Source organism: Melospiza georgiana, chromosome 3 (assembly GCF_028018845.1).
Source record: "Melospiza georgiana isolate bMelGeo1 chromosome 3, bMelGeo1.pri, whole genome shotgun sequence".
NCBI classification, from domain to species: domain Eukaryota; kingdom Metazoa; phylum Chordata; class Aves; order Passeriformes; family Passerellidae; genus Melospiza; species Melospiza georgiana.
Genome location: NC_080432.1, coordinates 55,704,832 through 55,725,613, shown reverse-complemented (window position 1 = coordinate 55,725,613; position 20,782 = coordinate 55,704,832). Strand labels below are relative to the sequence as shown.

At 47.9% G+C, this 20,782-nt stretch overlaps 1 protein-coding gene across 1 annotated transcript; it reads left to right on the top strand.

Annotated features, from left to right (window-relative positions):
* Window positions 1–3,109: 3,109 nt before the first annotated feature.
* On the top strand, window positions 3,110–10,256 carry RHOU (ras homolog family member U). Its single transcript, XM_058021167.1, has 3 exons — window positions 3,110–3,434; window positions 4,156–4,214; window positions 7,257–10,256. Exons 1-3 carry the CDS (start codon window positions 3,110–3,112, stop codon window positions 7,710–7,712), a joined length of 840 nt encoding a protein of 279 aa, XP_057877150.1. The 3' UTR covers window positions 7,713–10,256.
* Window positions 10,257–20,782: the final 10,526 nt, after the last annotated feature.

Below are 20,782 nucleotides of genomic sequence, written 5' to 3'. Positions count from 1 at the left end.
AAAGGTAGTTAAAATATAATTATAGTGCTCCTTTTATTTCTTTCCTTGCACAAATGTGGTATGAAGCTAGTCTGGTCTAGACTTTTCTCCAATTTCTTGTTCCCTGAGCTGGAAAGTTCCTCTGGATTTCAGGAGATGGAAAACTATCAGCTACTGAGCTCTGGCAGAAGGGTAACACAAATCTTGGCTTGGAGATGGAGACTCCTCTTGACAGCTCTGCTTCTCAGGCACAATGGGCCTTTCTATGAAAGCTCATGTGTGCTGGAGACAACTTTCTTGGGGGCTAATCAGAGCCTGAAGAATGAACTCTGAGGGAACTAGATCCTAGAAAGCTGTACCTCTTCCCAATGTGCATGCCTCTCGCCAGCAATGCCTTGTCTTGTGCAGAGATGAAGCTAGGCATACACTGGGAACCATGATGCAGAATAAAAATGAAATGCTGGGCTGCAAATATGGCTCTGCCCCCTGCACAGAGCAGTAGGGAGGAAATGAACCAGAAATAACAGTATCCAGTCTCCATACTCCATGCAGTTCACCAGAAATTACTAAAGATATTCCTTGTTTTAAGCAGATCCTGACTACCTTCAGAGTGTCACTGAAAAGCGAATTGTTTTCAATTCAGAAGAAGGGACACAAGCTTCTGTGCAATTAATCAATTTTCCTTTTGTCTCACTTTAAGGAAAAGGTGAATCTAGGCAATTTTGGTTACTGGGGTTGGTACCTGACTTTGATCAGGGATGTGATTTGTCACCTGCATCACTCTAATCGTGAGCTTATACTGTTGAAACAGCGTTGCGTTCAAGATGTTACCACACCACAGATAACTCTGAGCTCTCTCAGCAGTACAGCACAGCAGCCACACAGGAATCTCAGGCCTTTCAGGGAACACTTGCAGGGCTGAAGGCACCCAGTACTGAATGAAACGCTGTGATTTTGCAGCCAGGTGGCCGTGGAGCATGCTTGCTGTATGGCTCTGTTATGGAGGCAGCAAACCCAAGAACAAGCGTGGCAGCAAGCTGCCATGGCCGTAACCTTTCAACCAGCTGCAGCTGTTTGCAAAGCAACCTGCAATGCACACATAATGTTTTTCCCTTTTCCCACGAGAATAAGCCAAATTAACATTATCCCGGCACAACTGCATGCATACTCTAGGGAATTAGCTGCAATAGTATTACTGAAGCAATTCAGCTTTTCTAGGTAGACAGGCTATAATTACACCAAATTAAAATAGAATGCTTTTGTTCTAACTTTGGCTTCCCCTTGAGGACTTGTACCAAAATAATCAAAGGTATGAATTAAGCCATTTCAGTTATTTTAGTGTAAGCCTGAGTGCAGGCAGGCTCCTGCTCCAGTCCTTCTACCTTGGCAGAGCTCAGCTGTCTGGGTGATCTCTCACAGGCTTCATCACAGAGGGACAAATGTAGGAAAGCACCCAATGGGAAGCTGGGTTTGGCTGTAGCCGGTTGCCCTGTGATGGCTCTCTCTGGGGCCAATGCCATATGTGACAGCACCATCTTTGTTCATTTAAGGGAAGGTAATTCTGCAGGACTGGGATGTCCCACAGGAGGGTCAATGGCCCCTATGGGTCTTGAGCATGAGAGTCACACTGAGCCTCGACGCTCTGCTGGTTGCTGTGCTCCATCCCTGCCTGGCTGTGCTCCCTGCAGGGAGCAGGTGCTGCTGAGCTGCCATGGGGCTCCACGGAGATGTTTTTTTCCTATGCCTTCAATTGCACACACAGCGTATCCAGCCTGGGGGTTTTGCAGCTGCTTTCAGCCAGGCAGGACCTTGGCTTTGGCCCTGCTTTGGAAGGTCCAAAATGTCTTATGTGCAAAAGAGCCATGGCCCAATGGAGAGCCGTGACTCTTCCCATGGAAGAGGCCAGGGCACTTAGGAAAAGATCAGCGGTACAGGGTGCTTTTTTCCATGAGATGTGAGCCTTGGCAGGGCCTTCGGTGGTTAGACCACACCACTCCAGGGTTTAAAGGAGCAGGAAGCTGTCAGCTCCAGTGACCATGGAAATACGCATGGGATGTTGGGCAGCTGTAGCACGCGCTGCCTCACGTGGGTTTCCACTTCACCGAGGGAAATGGGGAAGCAGCACTTCAGGACTCATTGGCAACTCAGGGGTGCTAAAAATGGTAAACGGAAATCGTAACTCTGCCATAGACTTGTCAATATCGATTTGGGTAAGTTCAGATATATGCACTTGCTGCCTGTCAAATGAGGCACCCCAAATTCTCCAGGTAGTGTGGTTCGTATTTTTATGGTGCTTTTAAGGTTCCCGTAAGAAATGCGTTAATAACGTTTCCAACTGAGAACCGAACTAGGCTAATCATCAACCTTTCATTTTCAGCGTTTTACTGCAAAACTTTCCATGGCCAAATTATTGAAAATGAGGAGCCCCCTTTCCTAGGGCACACAGCTCAGTTTACCCCTTCCCAAGCGCGCAGGTGGGAGCCCACTCAGCGGCTTCCACGGCAAATACGCCGAGAGCACCCGTGGAAACTCCAGAGCTCTCCCGCCCGGCTGAGCGCGACGCGCTCCCCTCAGCGAGCCGCGCGCTGCCGGCAGGGCCGGGCGGGCCCTCACGGCGGCTCCGCGGGCAGGGCCGGCCGCGAGTCCCGAGGGGCCGGGCGGCACCGCCCCCTCCTTCGGAGCCAGCCAATGGCGCTGCGCGGCGGGGCGAGCGGGCCAATGAGAAGCGCGGCCGCGCGGCGGGGCCCGCCCCCTGTGCCCGCGCGCGGCCGTCGGTGAGTGCGGGGCGGGGCGCTGCGGCGCCGCCTGGCGGCCGTGCCGAGTGAGCCGCACTGCGCCGGCTCCTCCCCGCGCCGGCGATGTCACGCGGCGGCGCGGGGCCGGCGGCCGGCACTCTGGCGCGCGGGGCGCGGCGGTAGCAGAGCTGCCGGGAGCCGCCGCCACCGCCCGCGACCGGGAACCGCCAGCGCCGCCGGGGCTGGCTTCGCGGCGGTCGCGCCGCTCCTGCCGGCCCGCCGGGGCCCCGCACCGCTCACCCGCCGCCTCCGCCGCCGCGCCTCGCCGCCCCCCGGTCGGCGGCCCCGGGCAGCGCGCCGCCCCCCGGGCCGCGGGGCTCTGCGTGGCCGCGCGGATGCCGCCGCAGCAGGAGGGCGAGGCGGGATACATCAGCAAGCCGGTGCCGCCGGGCGGCTGCGAGGTGCCGCCGGTGCCCCCGCGCAGGGTGCGCAGCGGGCGGGCGGCGGCGGCGCTGGGAGCGGCGCTGGGCGGCCGCTGCCGGGCGGCGGGGTCCGGGGCCGCGGCCGGAGCCGGGGCCGGAGCGGGGTCCGAGCCGCGGCGCAGCATCAAGTGCGTTCTGGTGGGGGACGGCGCGGTGGGGAAGACCAGCCTGGTGGTGAGCTACACCACGAACGGGTACCCCACCGAGTACATCCCCACCGCCTTCGACAACTTCTCCGGTAAGTGACCGGGGCGGCCGCGGGCATCGGGCGGCGGGAGGGGGTTCTGCCGTTCTGGGGAGCCGTGGCTGCAGTGCACGGAGGGGGGCGATGTCCAGGTTCGGTGATTTCATTATGGATCTATGGGGAGCAGGACTCCACGGAGCAGGACCGAGCTTGTCAGACTGCCATCGCAGCCAGCAGCACCGGCCGGTCTCCGGTCCAACGGAGCCAGGCTGGCAGCGGGCTTTCATTGGGAGCCCTCCGGTGGAGAGCTTAGCGCTCTCGGGGATATCTGAAGCGCCTAAAGGGCAAGCTTAAATCCTCGCCTTGTCTCGCCTTTACAAAGGGGGAAGTGCACGGGTTTCTCTGCGGTTCAGCGGGGGCTTTTCTTGTCCCGGGCGTGCTGAATGTGTACGGGGAAATAAAGCTGAACCCCTCTAGCAGGAGAATGTGCCAGACTGCCGGGCTCGCTCTCCGCGCTGCCTGCGGAGCACTTGTGCCGTCACTGCCTAGCTCATCTCTCGTAGTAAAAGGAATCGGAAAGCCCTGACGGGCTTGCTTGTGTTAGCGACGGACTCCCTTCCAGCTCTGCTAAGTTGTTAAATCTAAACTAATTGAAGCAAAGGCTACTAGAGCTGAGGGATGGTAAATCTTCCTTTTTAAAATTTTTTCTTTAATGGAAAACATGTAAAGTTGAATTCACCGTAGTTTCCCCTCCTCCCTTCTTTCTCTCCAAAAGCTGTTGTGTCTGTCGATGGGAAGCCGGTGAGACTTCAGCTCTGTGACACAGCTGGTCAGGTCAGTGGAGCCACGTACTTGATTTAAGTGACAGCGGGAGGGGAGAAGTTGTTGCTGTTGCGCAAAGTAGTCCTGCAAATGACTTCATGGATTTGAAAGTATTCCCAGTGTTTGATCATGTTATTATCGGCTGTCATTTTCACTGCTGCTTGACTCACTGCTCTGCCTGTCTGTTGAAGGGTGGGGGACGGACTGTTTCTCCATATAGGGGCTGGGCACAGGCTGCTGCTCTGCTGGCTCAAGCTGCAGCTCTGCTTAGCCTGACTGGAAAGGCTGAACATATTGGGGATTCAACGGCCACCTGGTTTTCTCTTTGAGCAGTTGTCACTGTCTTTATTTTTGCTAAATAACTGGGGGTTTAAGAATTAGGGTGTTTGGCATATATGCATGCAAAGCAACCACAGCTGTAGGTGTCCAGAGATAGAGACTGTGTTTTTGAAGGGACCGAAGCTGGAGGGAGAAAAAAAGTACTATTGGGTGTTGTCCGTGGAGGCTTCATATTCACCATTCCCACCCATTTAGAAAGTGCTGCTGTTGCAAAGCTGAGGTTTGCTGTAATCTGCAACCTGAAGGGATGAGGGTAGCTGATGCCTCTCCTTTGGCTGATACATAAAAAAGCCCATGCCTTGCTGCCTGAGATTTTCCAGGAGACCCAGGCTTGTACTACCCTGAGCAGTGTGCAACACTGCTTGCCAGGGATTGAGGCTGGATAACCAAAAGTAGCCAAAAATATTTTGCTACCTCACTGCTCGTTTGAAGGCAATGGGAGTTAGAGTCCTGTGCAGCTTTGTGGATCTAGGTCTATACTTTCACCAAAGCCACGCTGAAAAATCTCAGTGGTCTTAACATACAAACCTATTTAGATGAGTAATAACTGGGTGCCCTAGTTAGGAATGGAGTTTTCAGGGCTATGCAGTAGTAGACAGCAGTGTGCCCTACAAAGCAGAGCTGAAATCTTACAAACAGCCTTCTGCAGGTAGTGATGTGAATTCAAACAGCAGAACTGTCCCATGATTTTGTGTCCTACTGAAGAGATGGGGTGGTACTGCAACAGTCTTGGCTGTGCATGCTCATATGCAGAGCAAGGCAGGTGAAACTGGCATCGGGTGACAGCCTGTGGACATGCAGTGCCTGTGGAAATGCAGCTGCAAGCTGCAGGAGGGATGAACAGGTCCTGTCACCCCTTGCTTTCCCTGCCCTTAGTGGTTAAGGTGTTTGCTCTGGTGGCCCAAGTGCAGCTGGAATGAGTAAAGTTACTGCCTTTAAAATGAAGAGATTATCAAAACTGACAGAAATTGTCCTGAGTAAAAAGATTCCTGGCTAGATACATTGATAGAACTGTTGCTGGGAGATGGCTGCTGAAATCTGGAGCTAAAAAACCACTCCAGGCAGCAGGAAATTCTGTTTCAGCATCAGTAGCCCGAAGAGGTGTAGAATCCCTGCAGGCCATGTACCTGCCATTGAAATGGCAGAAGTGTACTTAGGATATAAAGGGAACTGTTTCATCTTAGTAAAAACCCATCAGATCTAGGGTTTGCTTCCAAACCCATTGAATTGAGCCCTTTTGAGGTTTCACATGTGGCAAGAAGAGGCAATTACATGGCAAGGTGCCTTTCTGCAAACAGCCTTGTTGGTCAGAGCAGCATCTCTCAGTAAATGTGGGGTTTTTCTTGAGCCAAGTGGTGAGAGCTTGGTTTCCTCTGAGGGTCAGTCTGAGAATCAAGAGAGCCAATGAATCTTACTTTTTTGACTGGTGTTTTATAAATGTCTGTCTCTCTCAGAGATACCGCTGCAAAAAATTCATTTGAGCAGAACAAGATTCCTGAGGCTTCCAGGGGGCTTTTAACTGCATATCCTGGGTCTCCAGAGGCTTTAAAGGAAAATTTCACATCTCAAAAATTAACATGCAACTCGCAATTCATCAGTAAACTGAGAGATATATTCAGCTTTATGTTTCTGTGCCTTTTCAATTCCAAGCATTTGAGAACATGGTCCATTTTAATTAAATGTCACTGCTGCTGAGGCAAATCCTACCTGTTCAGGCTGCTACCCTGGTTTTATCCTGCTGTCAGCATAAAAGCAGCCTGCCTGGAGTAACCCTTGCTTCTAGCTGCATTCTTCCCTGAAGATCAGCACACCTTTGTTACCATAAGGTGTTTGACTTTCTTGTGGCTTCATCCTGAAGCTGAAAAAGGGCCTTGCTTTGCTGGAGTTTGCGCTAAAAAAAAAAAAAAAAAAAAAAAAAAAACAAAAAACGAAAAAAACCAGAAGGGTAGTGCTGGGAGGCCTGTGTGCAGTTTGTTTGATGTGGCATGGGTGGGAGGGAAAGGTAAAGCTCTTACTCTGTGCCATTGGCATGTTAAGCCTGCACATTGTAAGTCATTATTGCTCCCATCAGATTTAAATCCCTGGGCACAATGGCAGGGAAATTATTCCCATATCCTGGAGGATGTTGCTAAGTAGTTACCAGTTTAAAAGCTGACTCCAGGAAAGGTACCCAGAAAGGTACACATGCTGCTGCATATCTGCTTTGCCCTTGCCCGGGTCTGTCAGCAGAACAGCTTTGAGGTACACGGTGCTCCTCCTCAGAGCTGCTCACTGACTCACCCTGGCAGAGGTGGGTCTGGAGAAAGTGCTCTCTCCCTCTTCAGTTTGTGCCTTTCTGTGCCGTAACTGCTTCCCACAGCCTTGCTTCTCTGCTGAAGTAGAGCGCAGGGCCTGTGTACAAAGAGCAGAGGAAATATTTAAGCACTTGAAATAACCTGCAGCATTAGTTGGAAAATCTCAGGTATGCGGGGAAGCCACCACCTTTGTCCTGTGTGCCTGATGGTGGCAAGGTGCCCGCTGGCTGGCAGCCATGGAACATCAGGCAGGGTACAGGTGGCTTCTTCATGGGTCACACCTTGCTGAGTGGACTGGGTGCTCATTTTGGGGGGTGCATGTCAAGATGGCAGTGGCAGGTGGTTCTCAGCTTCACCAAGGCTCAGGGCAGGCTGGAGCTGCTCTTTCTGTGGAGTGCTAACACAGTTTTGTTCTGTGCAGGATGAATTTGACAAGCTCCGGCCTCTGTGCTACACCAACACGGACATCTTCCTGCTGTGCTTCAGCGTGGTGAGCCCTTCCTCCTTCCAGAACGTGAGTGAGAAGTGGGTTCCCGAAATCCGCTGCCACTGCCCCAAGGCACCCATTATCCTGGTTGGGACACAGTCAGACCTCCGGGAGGATGTCAAAGTCCTCATCGAGCTGGACAAGTGCAAAGAAAAGCCAGTCTCAGAGGAGGCTGCAAAGCTCTGTGCTGAGGAAATAAAAGCCGTGTCCTACATCGAGTGCTCCGCTTTGACTCAGAAAAACCTCAAGGAGGTCTTTGATGCAGCCATCGTGGCTGGCATTCAGTACTCGGATACCCAGCAGCAACCAAAGAAATCCAAATGTAGGACTCCAGACAAGATGAAAAACCTCTCCAAATCCTGGTGGAAAAAGTACTGCTGTTTTGTATAGGGGCTGCAAGGACCGGAGTGCTGCTCTGAGGAAATCAATAGAGGCTATATTAGCTGAAATCTCAATTTGTGTCGTCTTGAGTGTATAGTGTAGATCTGTATGTATGTGTATATGTTGCTACTGGATGACTCAGTTGCCCTTTTGAGGATTGCAGAAGGATTCTTAGTTAAATAATTGCTATATATCAGGTCTGGCACCCAGTTTTGTGACCAGACCTTCTCGTTAAGAAAAAAAAAAAAGCACCATGTGTCTGTGAGCATAGAAGGATTTGTCCAAAGGATTCAACTTCTTCTGTTGTAAGGTGTATGTGATGGGGCTTAGCACAAGAGGCCTTCACTGCCAGGGCTTTGCAGGAGGAACGCACAAGCAACGGTGGAAATGTAGAGCTCTGTACGTGGACGATCAAAGGGAAAAATAACACTGTGCCTCCTAACTGACATTTGTAGCTTTAAACCCCACTCCTGCTCTCTTTGTGTCTTCCCAAGCCAGTGCTCTTAGGGATCACTTTTAAAAGGGTATGCAAGAGGTGTAATCTATACGCAAATGCCATGGTTAAAAAGGTCATGGGTATACCTTCAGCTTGTGGTGAGGGAACCTAATCCCTTATGGAGCTGACATCTCATTTGTTATCTCCTGACTTTCAGAAAGTCCTTTCTGTCCTCCTTCCCCTACCTTTCCCAGGAAGCCGAGTGGAAGCCCAGAAACATGACCAAGCTTTTAACTCGCTACCTCGAGTGGCAATTTCCTCTGTGTTTTTGCAGACATGACGACAGTTCATCTATTTCAGCTCAAAGGAATGTAAATACTGTTGTGTTGGGGTTTTAATTTTTTTTTTTTTTTTTTTGCAATGTAACAAATACCTGTGCAGCACCATATAAACCGCATCTGGTTTTAAGTCTACAGCCAAGAATTCCAGGATGCCCCATTTTACCTTTTAAGGCTGCTAAACAAATAACAAATCAGGCAGATTGAGATTTATAACAAACTGGACTCCAAAAACTGAGGCCGCTGCGTCCTCTTCATGATGCTGTTTCCAACCAAGTTAATGTTTCCCTTCTAAAGGCAACAGTCACTTGTGGTTGAATCTTGTCCAAGCTCATAGTTGTGAAATTGTCTGAGGCCATCCCTAAAATACAACTGGTAATCCTTTTTTTTCCCAGATCAGTCCAACAGATTAATTGAAATGTGCCTAAAATGTAGCTGAGAGATCAACATAGAGCTGAGTGTGACCTGTTCTCTGACTGAATCTGGTTCCTACTGAACTCAGCCTAATTGCAGTTCTAGTGAGTTCAAGAGACCCAAATGATAATGTGACTCTCTGCAAGGGTCAGTATTTAAACCTGTTCTGCAGAGGACATTTAGTTTGTGCTGTCTGTCTGCTTTTTTTTATGGCCACAATTACTTTTTTCCCTCCTCTAGATAGTTCAAGATCAAATTATACTTCTTTTTTGTTCCCTTTGGCCCTAGCCTTGAAGTGACCTTTTCCTTATTATTAAACTAAACTGTAGTGACAGAAGGCCAGAACCTTTTTTCATCAGAAATGAATCAATGTCTGATACAAAGAACTGTAGGGGCTGTTTGAGTTGATAAAGCTGACCACAGTTTACCTCCTGGCCCATTAAGGAAAATGACACTATGTAAATGGATTCTGGGCTATTGGCATAGGCTCCACAGACAGTATTTTTTCCTTCTCTACAGAAGAATGAGTGCAGAATGGGTAATGTTCCATCACTGAAAACTTGAAAATGGGATGGAAATCTTTACCTAGGGCCTAATTCAATAAAAATATGTTGGCTTCTGCACTGGAAGAGCCTGGAAAAAGTTTCCATAGCACAGAAACTGGATGCCTTTGACTTGGTTGCATCTGGTTGGTAATGGTTTAATGTTTACTAGTCCTGAAGTTAACATCCGAGCCTTTATATTTTTTACTCAAATGCTTTGACAGGATTTCAGATATACAGTCATGCCAACATCTTTGAGAAAAACAAAGCTAGATTTCTCCTGGGTGCTTGGCTTCCTTGTAAAAAACAGTCTCAGTCGCTCAGAAATGTGGGTTTGAGGAGAAGACAGGCTTGAATCTGAGCAGCTTCCATTTACAAAAATAACAAAATTTCCTCTGCAAGATCATACTGCTTGGTTTCATGCTGAACTGGAAGCAGTAGGTTATACTTTATAAGCAGCCTGTTTCATAGTCTGGAGTAGCATTACTTTTGAATGTAGCCAGCTGTGACTGTTTCTGAAGATGTGATTTATATACAACTTGTTATAGCCCTTTACTAGGTGTGTGTAAACTGAGGTCTAATAACTCTATGGATACTGCTCTACGTGGGGCTACACAGGGTCTAGGTTTTAGAAATCTTACTTTTAAAATTACCAGTATTTTACAAGCATAAATGAGGGGGAGATGCCTCTATGTAGTCTATAATCTGATGTGCCTTATAAAAAAACTCTCTTCTGTTTTCTAAGTGTAGGCTATATTCCAAAAGAAATATTTCATGTGAGAATGATATAAATGAGGTATTTGGAAATAAATTCTGACCTGTGTATGTGTCTGCCTCTGCTGCGAGCTCGAGGAGGCTGGAAGGCAGTCCCTTGGCCATGCACTGGGCTAATACCCAGCAAAATACTGGAACTGTGCTCCCAGTGCCCCAGCAAAAGGCCTCTGCCCAGAAAATACAGCCTTTTTCTGCACTGCCCCATCCCCAGGGGCTGGGCTGGGTGGGAAGGGTACAATGGCCAGCTTTCTGTCTCCCTGCCAGCACAGGATCTTGCTGTGGCCCTGTGAGGCGTGGACAAGCTCATTGTGCCTGGCCCTGAAAGTGGGGTGAGTGGCAGGGAGCACAGCATAACTGGGGTGTTTGCCTGCTGATGTTGTGCCACATGTGTCCTGGCCAGGGGAGCCAGGGGGCATTTCTGGAAAAGCAGAGCCTTCTCCATTTTGACACCATAGGTCTTGCCACTCCTTCCTGGGTCCTGCCCCTCATGCCAGGGCCAAGGCGAGTGAGGTTTGAGATTGTTTGTGCCCAGGAGCTGCATGGCTGTGGCACAGAAGCCTTCCACCCTTCGGTGCCATTGTGTTAGCTGAGTGGGGAGCAGCATCTAGACCTCCAGGCATTGCCATGGATCCAGTGTCCTGCTCCAGAGAGGGCGCTTTGCTCTGCACCAGCCAAGGTTTGTAGCCTGTCCCCATTGCGTTTGTTTTTCTGGGAGCTGAGAGGAGCAGCATGCTGGGGGTGGCATACCAGGTGTCCCTCCCATGCCACCTGTCTCTTGGGTTACAAGGCCAAGGCATTTTCAACCATGGGAATGCACACAACCTGCATGAAGTCAGGTCAATGCACAGTCCCTCTTTCTCATGGTTGATTCCTCGCTGGAACAAAGCCTTGGCTTCTCCTCTTTGTTAAGTGCCAGGCTGGGCAGTGCTGGGAGGCTGGTTCACCTGGTGGTGCCTGCAGCACAGTGGCCCTGCCCGAGAGCCTGCCTGCCAGCAGGCTCCTTTCTGGGGATACTGGTGCTGAGTCACCAATGCCCTTGGTGACGCCTTCAGAGATTGCTTCCATGGGGTTCCTGTGCTGCAGGAGTGGAGTTGGGGTGTGCTGGCTGGAGACCAAGGCACCCCACCTTTGGGTGCTGACTTTGCAGGAAAAGGGGCTGTGCTAGCTTAGAGTCCAGAACCTGCTCTTGCCAAATCCTGGCACAAAAATCCCTCTGCTACCTGTGGGGCATTGATTTTCTGCTGAGGCAGGCTGCTGTCTTGTGCAGCCCGGCATCTGGACAAGGCTAAGGCAGTTCAGGTCATCCTTTACCCCAGGGTGACTTTGTGCCTGGGTGTGCTGCTGTGATCAAAAGGCTCCCTCAGCTGCCCTGCTTCAGATACTGGATGGGCTGGCAGCTGAGGCTGATAAGGGCTTACTGAAGTAAGCCCACTGTACTTAAGGTTTCCCAGCAATGCTGAAATAGCTGATGATTTGTGATGGATGGAAATGCCCAAGAGAGGAACTTTCATATGAAATTAAACTGCTAGGAAAAATACAAACTGGGGTTTTTTTTGTTAATGGAGAAAAAAGGCACTTATACCATTTCCCCCCCTGTGTTTAGTGGGTTGCAGATGCTTCTAGGGTAGGATTGAAGGTTGACTGGAGCTGAGACATTGACAAATGTGACAGTTTTTCCTTACAAGGTGTCTGTAAGGACACTTCACCACACTCTCACTTTGCTTTTTATTTTCTTTCTAGACACCAGTTACTGACCACAGAGAGGAGGGCAGTGCTTCAGGAGACAGGGTTTTTGTATGACCACATGGAGCTGACCTAATGTTGTCATAGGTATCATGCTTAAACACTGAACCTTGATGAAGCATGTGAGTGCCCCTACAACTGAGCAACCTTTCTGAGCTCTAGTAATTTATGTGCTCAGGGGTTTGTACAGAAGAGATCTCAGCTTCTGCCTTTAGTGTTGCCCTGGCATGGAACAAGGTGAGGAGAGAGGAAAAACAACTGCTCAGGAAAGAGTGAGACATTATAAACCTCAGGAGAGCGGGCAAAGGGACTCAGGGCAAGGGGGAGTGATAGACACTACTTTTACCTACTTTAGCCATAAGCAGATTAAAAGCACAATTAGAGTAATGCATGAGGAAATGAACAGCCCCAAGGAGGGCTGTTAGGTGTTAAAATACAGCCTTTTCTTTGGGAAGCCTCAAAGCTGTGGATAGCTGGAAGCTGGGAGAAAAAAATCACTGTACACAATAGGGAAAAATCACTCAGCATTTGCTTGGTTCTAACATTCTCTCCTTAAGCATCTGTGCTGACTAGAGACAGGATGTGGGATGAGGTGGACCTCTGGCATCAATCAGCCTGACTGTCCCAGTCTATTTAATGTTTTTGAAAGAGCAGGATGGGTTTCAGGCCAGTAGCAGGGTCCCAAGATCCAAAGAGACCTTCTGAAGCCTTAGCTTCCCACATTGCTGGCAGCCAGCAGGAAGATATAATGGTTGAGGGTTTTTCATTACCCAGTTAGTGCAGACCTCTATGTATAACCTGGTGAGCAAGCAGTTGTGTAATCCAATGAATTTTACTGTCTGAGGCAGGGTATTCTTCAGCACTGCTGATTTATTTCTCCACAGTTTTAACAGGATGAATAGATATCAGTGATGTGTATGAAAAAAGGCATAAAACCTCAGCTTGGAGCAGCTTTTTATTCAGCAAGGAAAATGTGTCTAGAGAAGGAAGCTTGAGGAGCAGCCCTGCTGATCTGCAAGGGACTGTTCCAACCTGAGGAGCTCTCCTGGCTGAAGGAGACCTGTGTTAGACACTGATTCAGATTCAGACTCCAGTGCTGGAGAGTGTCCCCAGGTATCCCTTGTTCCCTTGGTCTGTGCATTTCGGTTGGATCCTGATATTATTTGGAGGAAAAGGAGGAATCATTTCACCCAGGTCAGCAGAGTTGCAGACCTGTAAAACTTTATGTAGCCTGAAAAAGACTCAGGCAGGGATCCATGTTGAGCTTCTGGCACTGCAGGTACACTTATAAAGACATTGCCTCTCTGTAACACTTTCCCCCTGGCTTCACTGGGAGGGAGGAATACTGATCCTCTCCTCCTGCTCAGACTTTTGCTGGTCTCTGTGGTCCCCTGGGATGAATCTCCCACATACATATCTGATGTTTCTCACTCCTGATCCACAACTCATTCAGGTAACTCCAATTTTCTAAAGCCCTTCTCTCTGGGAGCGTCATTTTAGCAGCAGTGACCAATTTGGGTTAATATAGATGGGATAAATATGACATGGGATAAAGCATGGTCCTTGTCCAGACAGCTGCTACTTTTCCTACCATGATGGAACATCCTGGCCATGTGTGTGCCCTGGGCTCTCTGTGACCACCTGGCCTGGTCATAGAATCACTTAGACTGGAAAAGACCTTTAAGAACAAGTCTAACCGTTAACCCAGCACTGCCACATCTACCACTAAACCACGTCCCTAAGTGCCACATCTGCGCATCTTTTACATCACTCCAGCGATGGTGAGTCCACTACTTCCCTGGGCAGCCTGTTCCAGTGATGCCAGCCCCTGAGATACTTGTTAACAGTAACAAAAAATACAAGTTCAAAGCAAAAATGTGACTTTTATATTTGGCATTTCTGTTTTCAAGTTGCTGATGGAGTGAGAACTGCATGCATGGTGTCCTGCCATTTGTCCTGGCAGGCACTTGGTCCTCCGTGGTTCAGCAGGGATAATAGCACCATAAAACAGCTGTACTGTTCTCCTCTTCCTCACTACACTTCATAGTTTTACAGTAGAGGCATGCTGAACAAGATTTATCTGAGGGCAGTGCTTGGACTATAGCCCCTGCTCCATCACCCTCTCTTTCCACAGCCGCCCCTCGCCTGCATTCCCCTAGGCAATTTTCTTATTTTTAATTCAAAACCTCATGTTGCCCAAAGCCTGGTGCTCAGCATTTTTCTGCTGCCTGTGTCCCATTCTTCCATCTTTTGAGCTCTGTCATGGCCTTTCCACATTTTAATTACAAGCTCAGCAGGCTTCAGTCTCCCCTGTTCCTCAGGGCTGAGAAAAACCACTCCTTTTATTTTCTGCTGTTTTCGTGTAATCTTCCACAACCCACCTGGGTGAATCTGGGGAGATGATGGCAGCGTGTTGCAGAGCAAAGACTGAAGAAGAGTGGGTGGTGATAGTGAGGGGTAAAGTCTCTCCTGCTGCTGGCTGTTGTGGTGGTGATAAGGCTGCTCCAATGCAGGGGCGGCTGTTGACTTCTGGGGGTGAGGGCTCCAGTATCTGCTGGGCTACAGGCAGAGCCCTGGCCATTTTCAAAGGGCTTTGAAGTACCCTCTGACAATCTCCTCTGGGAGATAAGAGATTGCAGGGAGAGGGAGGAGTTCCTGGAAACAGCTTTAACAGCACGTATGTTTATCTAGGCTGGGTAACCCAGAAGGAGGCCAAAACCTGGGCTGCAGACACCTGAGAAGATATGCAGGGATTTAAGCTGAAAATGCAAAGTGACGCCAAACCTCGGGGTTCCAAAGTTTAAATCAATCAATTTTCTAACATCTGACTCAAGCCTGCAAGTGAACAAGGTATTTGTGGGTACATCCCTCCCTCATCCTTTCAGTATCTGCATGGAGTTGTTACTCACGGATTTGCCTTCTCCCTCACATGTGGCTGTTGCTGCTCGTGTCGTTGCCCAGGAGGTCCCACACCTCTGGGTGTAGAGAAGTATTATGCAAAACCATATTTGCTTTTATTTGTTTAAAACAGAGCCCCTGTTCATTCCAAGACACCATCTCTAGCTCCAGCATTGTCAGAGGTGGTGAAGAGCAGTTTACAGGTAAGCAGGTGGCCAGATGACCAGGAAAATGTCACGGTGACTCAAGCGACTACTGTCTCTCCACCATTGTGTTTGCTTTTTTCCTCCTCATCTGAAGAGTTACAGCTTTTATATAACATCCCCTCATAGAAGAGTTTCTCCACTCTGTCAATTATTTTATCTGCTGTCCCTTTGGGCCTGCCCCAGCCCCACCATCCCACTCCTGAAGGGCAGAGAGCAGAGCTGCAGGCAAAGTCTATAATCCCATGTTTTGTTCTTCAGCACTCTTCCTGGTACTGCCCAATATTTTACTGGTGGTGTTTCAACAAGTTTTGGTGTTGAGCCTTATCCAAAATTTTTTGGGAATCCATCAATCCTGTCCCTGAGACCTCCCTTATCCCCAAAAATGCTGTTACCCCATAGAACAGCAGCAGCTTTCCAGAAGCATTTCCTTTCAGAGAAGACAGACTGGCACTTTCCCAGCAGACCATATTGTCCATGTGGTCCATTATGTTACTCTTTATTGTAGTATCTACCCTCTGTGTGAACATATGGGAAATAGTCTGTTCTAAGAGTGCTACCAGCAAGGAGAAACTGCCCAGGGATGCTTCTGATCCAGAATTTTGATGGATCTATGATCTTTACAAATCTGAAAGTCAAATGACTGCTTTCTGTGTCATGCCCTCCATCAGGAGGATACAAATAGTGAAAATTTCCTACTGCACCACACTACTATGAGACCCCAGTACCCTCAACCAAGACTGGCAGGTGTTACAAAAGTCTTTGCCACTTTGGTGGGTAGCTCACCAGGGATTGTTCAATGGTTTCACTGATCACTGACCCTGTGGAAATCAAGTACCTTTATCATTATTCCAAGTCTGATTGCATTAATTTCCAGTTGCACTTTGCCTTTAAGAGGCCACAATTTTTTTGTGGTGTCTGAGGTGGGAGGCAGAGCAGCAGTACAAAATAATGTTCTCCTGCTGAAGTTCTTTGAGGAAGAGATCTTCATGTCCTTCTTCAAAGTATAACTTAAACTTATTATGACTCATTGGACAAATATTTTATGCAGGACATGTCATTTGCCCAGTTAGAATGGACACTCATTACATTTTGTAAAAATTACACTGAAAATGTTCCCATCATAAATTTGGCACTTGTGCAAATACGACATTTTATGCTGGCAACCCAGAGAGCAGATTTGGCCCAGTAATTTCAAAATATTCCTAGTTTTCTGGGAGATTGTGATCCCAGATTTTCAGCAATACACAGCTGCTGCTGCTTGACTTCAGGCAGTGGGAACACTTGATACACTGTTGCTCTAGGCCAGGAAACAATGGAGAATCATATTATTATAGCTGCTGCCTTTAGCAGGAAAATGCAAAAGCAGCAAGTTGGATTCTAACCTGATTTTTAAAGAGGTGAAACTTCCCCTTTTTGCACTGGGAGCTTACTGTCAGGATGCAGACAGCAGTCTAGGAATGTGATCAGGCATTTTACATTTGTGAATCCAGAGAAGCAACTGTTACATTCAATGCTTTTGGGAGCAAAACCATCAAAATACTGATGAGAAATAACAGACAGGAGGCAGTTGGAAAGCCTGATGATGGAAGGATGCCTTGATAAGCACCGTTATTGTTAGAGATCCAGGCCAGATTTTTGGAGATCTTCATCTGAAGGGTCAGCTAAAGCAGTCACTAAACCCCTTTAAAGTGTCACAAATCCATCCTAATTGAAACCAGGTGGAGGCTGCATTTGCCAGTAAAGTTTTGTGGCGTGAACCAGGACTGGCTGACCAGGCAGCAGCCCCAGATCCTCATTGATCTGCCACAGTTCAAAGTGAATCCACTTGTCCCAGCAGCTTTCTTATGGGTCCTTTGTGTCACTTTTCTGTGCAGCTGGGGTCTCAACATTTATGAGGCTTGAAATATTGACCTGTGCTTTGGATGCAGAACACCAGAGAGGAGAGAGTGGTGGAAGAAATGGAAGTGGCACTGGGCAGGGTCTGGGCTGCAACCAAGCAGTGCCCTGGGACAGCTGGGGTTCTTCACAGTGCTGATGTTCTCATTTCTGTAATGAACAGGAAAAAAAGGTGTTTGAGGCTAGGAAGTGCTAGTTCCTAGGGCCCTGGTTTAACACAACCTCCATTTGCTCTGCAGTCCAACCTATCGGTGTCAGAGGCATGTTTCCACTGGAGGAGAGCAGTTGCTGCACAGCTTCCTATCCATTTTCCTCTAACACTCTGTATTTTTCACCCAGGCGCTCCTGTTTCTGATGATTAGGAATAAAAATGACAAAAATATAGCACATTCTGGTGTTTACAAACAGCTTTGTCTCCCTGGGTTGACGTTGACAAGAGTGGAGGTTCTCAGGACATACTGTCCATAAAATCCCCATAATGGAAGGGCTTGGCATTGCTCTTTCCCCCCCCCATTTCTCTTTTCCTATTCTGGATGGTAGTTTTATTCCTAAAAGCAATATTCCAGATTGATAATTTCCCTGATGCTGCAAGTAGGCTGGAGCTTCTGTTTCAATGACTGTTCCATTGCCTCCCACAGGTCTCCTCTCGAACACTTGAGTGGGAAAATGTGTAATAATGGAATGGTAGCATTGATGGTGCTCATTTGGAAAAGGAGATAATCTCCTTTGTTTGCACTGCCACATGTTAACGGGTGAAGCATCTGCAACGTTTGCTCAATAAAGCTGGTGCTGGATTTGTCTCCATTGCCTAGAAAATCCTCTTTAATCTTGTGAAATGCTATCTCTGTAATAAGACGTATATCATGACCTGCATCGTTTTGCTTTTCCCCCTCTATTGTCTTGATCTGATGTGGTGCCAATTTGCAAATATTTAGCAGGATTAAAGCATTAGGCTTGTGTGAGGCAGAGAAGCATCACGTAATATGAAGAGAAAAAGAAGAGACAGAATTTATAGAATAAATATGCTTCCAGACACATTTTACTCAACACTTGAAGTCTTTTGGTTTTACTTCTCCTCCAGCAAGCTTTGCACCCAGGCAATTCATGCCTCTACTTTTTTATAGCTGCAAATAAAAATTAGATGTTGTTTGGTCCTTTTGGGCTGCATTTTGACACAAATAAAGACCTGATTTATCTGTGATCCATTTGGCAACGCTTAGAGGTGGGATTTCTAAGCTCTTTCTGGATAGCTTAGAAAGGCCTTAGCTTTGTGTGCTTTTCTAAGCAGGCAGATGGGGCTGCTTCTGTGAAGAGAAGGAGAGTTTAGGTGAAACAAAGAGGGACAAAGGTGAGATTTTCCCTTTGCAGTCCGGTGCTTTGGCCTGCAGACTCAGATCCCAAATCTGCTCCCGGTTACACATTGTGTAACTCTAAAATAACTTGATTTACAACAGCCTGCTCTGGATTTAACTTGGTGTAATTGATGGCAGAGTCTGGTCCTTATTATTCATTCTGCACCCAGCCAGTTTAAAGGGTCAGGGAAAATATCTGAGGAACAGAACTGCCTTTGATCTTTGGTTTAATATTTTTGCTATGTTTTACATACACAAGGAGCTATCATGGCCTTTTGCTAAGAATTCTTCAGCAAGGACAGATGTGAAGTAGTCCCTGTGGTCGTGAGGAAGCTCTGGAGTGAGTGAAGTGTAAGGTAGAAATGGGTGAAAGAGGAAGATGGATTTCTCTTACTGTTATTCCCACAAATAAGGCCCTATACAGGTAAAGAAAAATGGTTAGTGAGTACACAGCCTCTTTTTTAGATATTTTCATTTTAATTTGTTGGTTTGTGGTGACACAGAAAATGACATTGTGAACATCAAAACTGTCACTGTAATATATAGTGGGGTGGTTGCACCCAAGAATTCACATTTGCCAGCATGTCCCTACACCTGCAATATGCAGTCATAATTCTAAGTACAGTGGGGGGGGGGGAAAAAGACGTTTCAGTTTACTGCTTGTACACACTAACTTTTGTGACATCAGTGGTGATATTTAGTTTCCTCACTGTCCCAGAATGTAACAGGAAGTGTCAAGAGGGTTACAGAGAGGTGACACACGGATCTGCAACATCTGTTCCAGGTACTCACCGGGGCCCAGCTAATAAGTTGTATTTGACGCTATCTGAGCACACCTTGCTTTTCTTCTTTGCTTTGCAACTCACCTGTGGCACAACAACGGATGGAGACTTGAGAGGTGTTTTTCAACACCTTATGAGAAGCTGTGCAGCATGGCTTCCCCAGTGTGCCAGCAGCTCAGGTTTTCCTTTGGATCCTCTTCAAATCAAGTTATCAGCCATGCAGAGCAGTCAGTGGTCAGAGGGTCAAGATTAACCCTTAGGGACTGTTTTAACAGGCTTCAAGGTATTCCCATTTTCCAGCAAGTCTCCAGGAAGGCAGACTGTGATGGCCACTATGTGTTTTGAGGCATCAAAGAGGAACGAAAACCTCTGTTAGGATTTCATTCTCTAACTCTGTTAAAGCTGGGTGCAGATTGTGCAAATAATTTTGTAAAGGTCCAAGGGCTCAGCAAGGTGGGAGCGAACATGAGGTGGGAGAGAAAACAGCACATAAGCACGGAGTCTGCTATAGGGAGAGAAAGCCTCAGGCACTGAAAGGAGTGGGCTTGGGCTTCAGAGGTGTTTTGCTTTTAAATCCCTATCCCTGGTTAGAGAAAACTCATTACCACTTTTATGTTGAGATATCTGTGAGGGATCTGCCTGCAAAATTATAGTGTCTAGGGAAAAAAATGACATGAGCATACATTTTCAACAAATTCCCTGTGTTGATCAGAAAAGGAGGCTGTCTTTAAAGGCTGTTCCACTCTTTCAGCTGAATACATACCAGGAATGAAGAGCTCTTCAGGTGTGTATTGACATTTTTATCCATATAAAACACTGCTGCCCCATTAAAAAATCTGTGTATCTGGTGTGTGTGTGTAAATTCTGTCTGCTTCTTTTGCATATTATTTCCATGACTTGGTATTCAAGCCAGTGCTATGGAAAATTAGCTATTTTTCACTTCACACAGGGAATTAATTATACTTTTGCCATTCTGACTTGCAGAATTCATGCCAGATAATTTTCCTGTAAGATTAGGGGACTAAGCAAACCTATGAAGAGCCAAACAGCCCCACCCCCCCACCCCCCCCCCCATAATGCAGGATAGACAATCAGAGGACAATTAATGTCCTCAGGAAGGTTCCAAGCACAAACATGATAATGGCTGGAAAAAAAACCACATTTGTCCACAGCCTGTGCCAACTTTTAGCTTGACATCCATGAACTGTTCCATATGTGACAGACTGATAGGACAACCCCATGGACAGACCATGGGTCTCTGCTCACAGAGTGCTGGATGAGCAGCAGCAGCCCCTCTGGGTGAGTGAGATTCCTGCAGCCCTGCTTGCTCATGTGTCCTACAAAAAGACATCCATCCTGCTCCATCCTGTCCAGGACAAGCTACCAGCAGCATGTGCCAAGCCCCAAACTGCCTGGATCCCTGCGTTACAGCTGCTCAGAGGACACCTACCAGTTCTAAGCTCCCTGCTCTGGTGCTGCCCCAGCTACACCCAGTCCCTGCAGCACTAAGTGGTCCAGGAATCCCCAGGGTGTGCTGCACACACCCTGCCCACACAGGCCAAGAGAAAAGGAGGGCATTGCCTCACCTGGAAATACCTGAAATTCCTGTAGACCACAGGTGCTCCCTCTCTACAGGCTTACCCAGCACCTCCAAGGATCTTCCTTTCTGTACTCCAGCTTTTCCTCTCTCCCTCCTCA

Excerpts from the sequence above, each read along its gene's own strand:
- RHOU (XM_058021167.1), top strand. The coding sequence starts at position 3,110 with ATGCCGCCGCAGCAGGAGGGCGAGGCGGGATACATCAGCAAGCCGGTG. Across the intron at positions 3,435-4,155 it reads CGCCTTCGACAACTTCTCCG|CTGTTGTGTCTGTCGATGGG; the intron begins GTAAGTGACCGG and ends TCTCTCCAAAAG. Across the intron at positions 4,215-7,256 it reads TCTGTGACACAGCTGGTCAG|GATGAATTTGACAAGCTCCG; the intron begins GTCAGTGGAGCC and ends TGTTCTGTGCAG.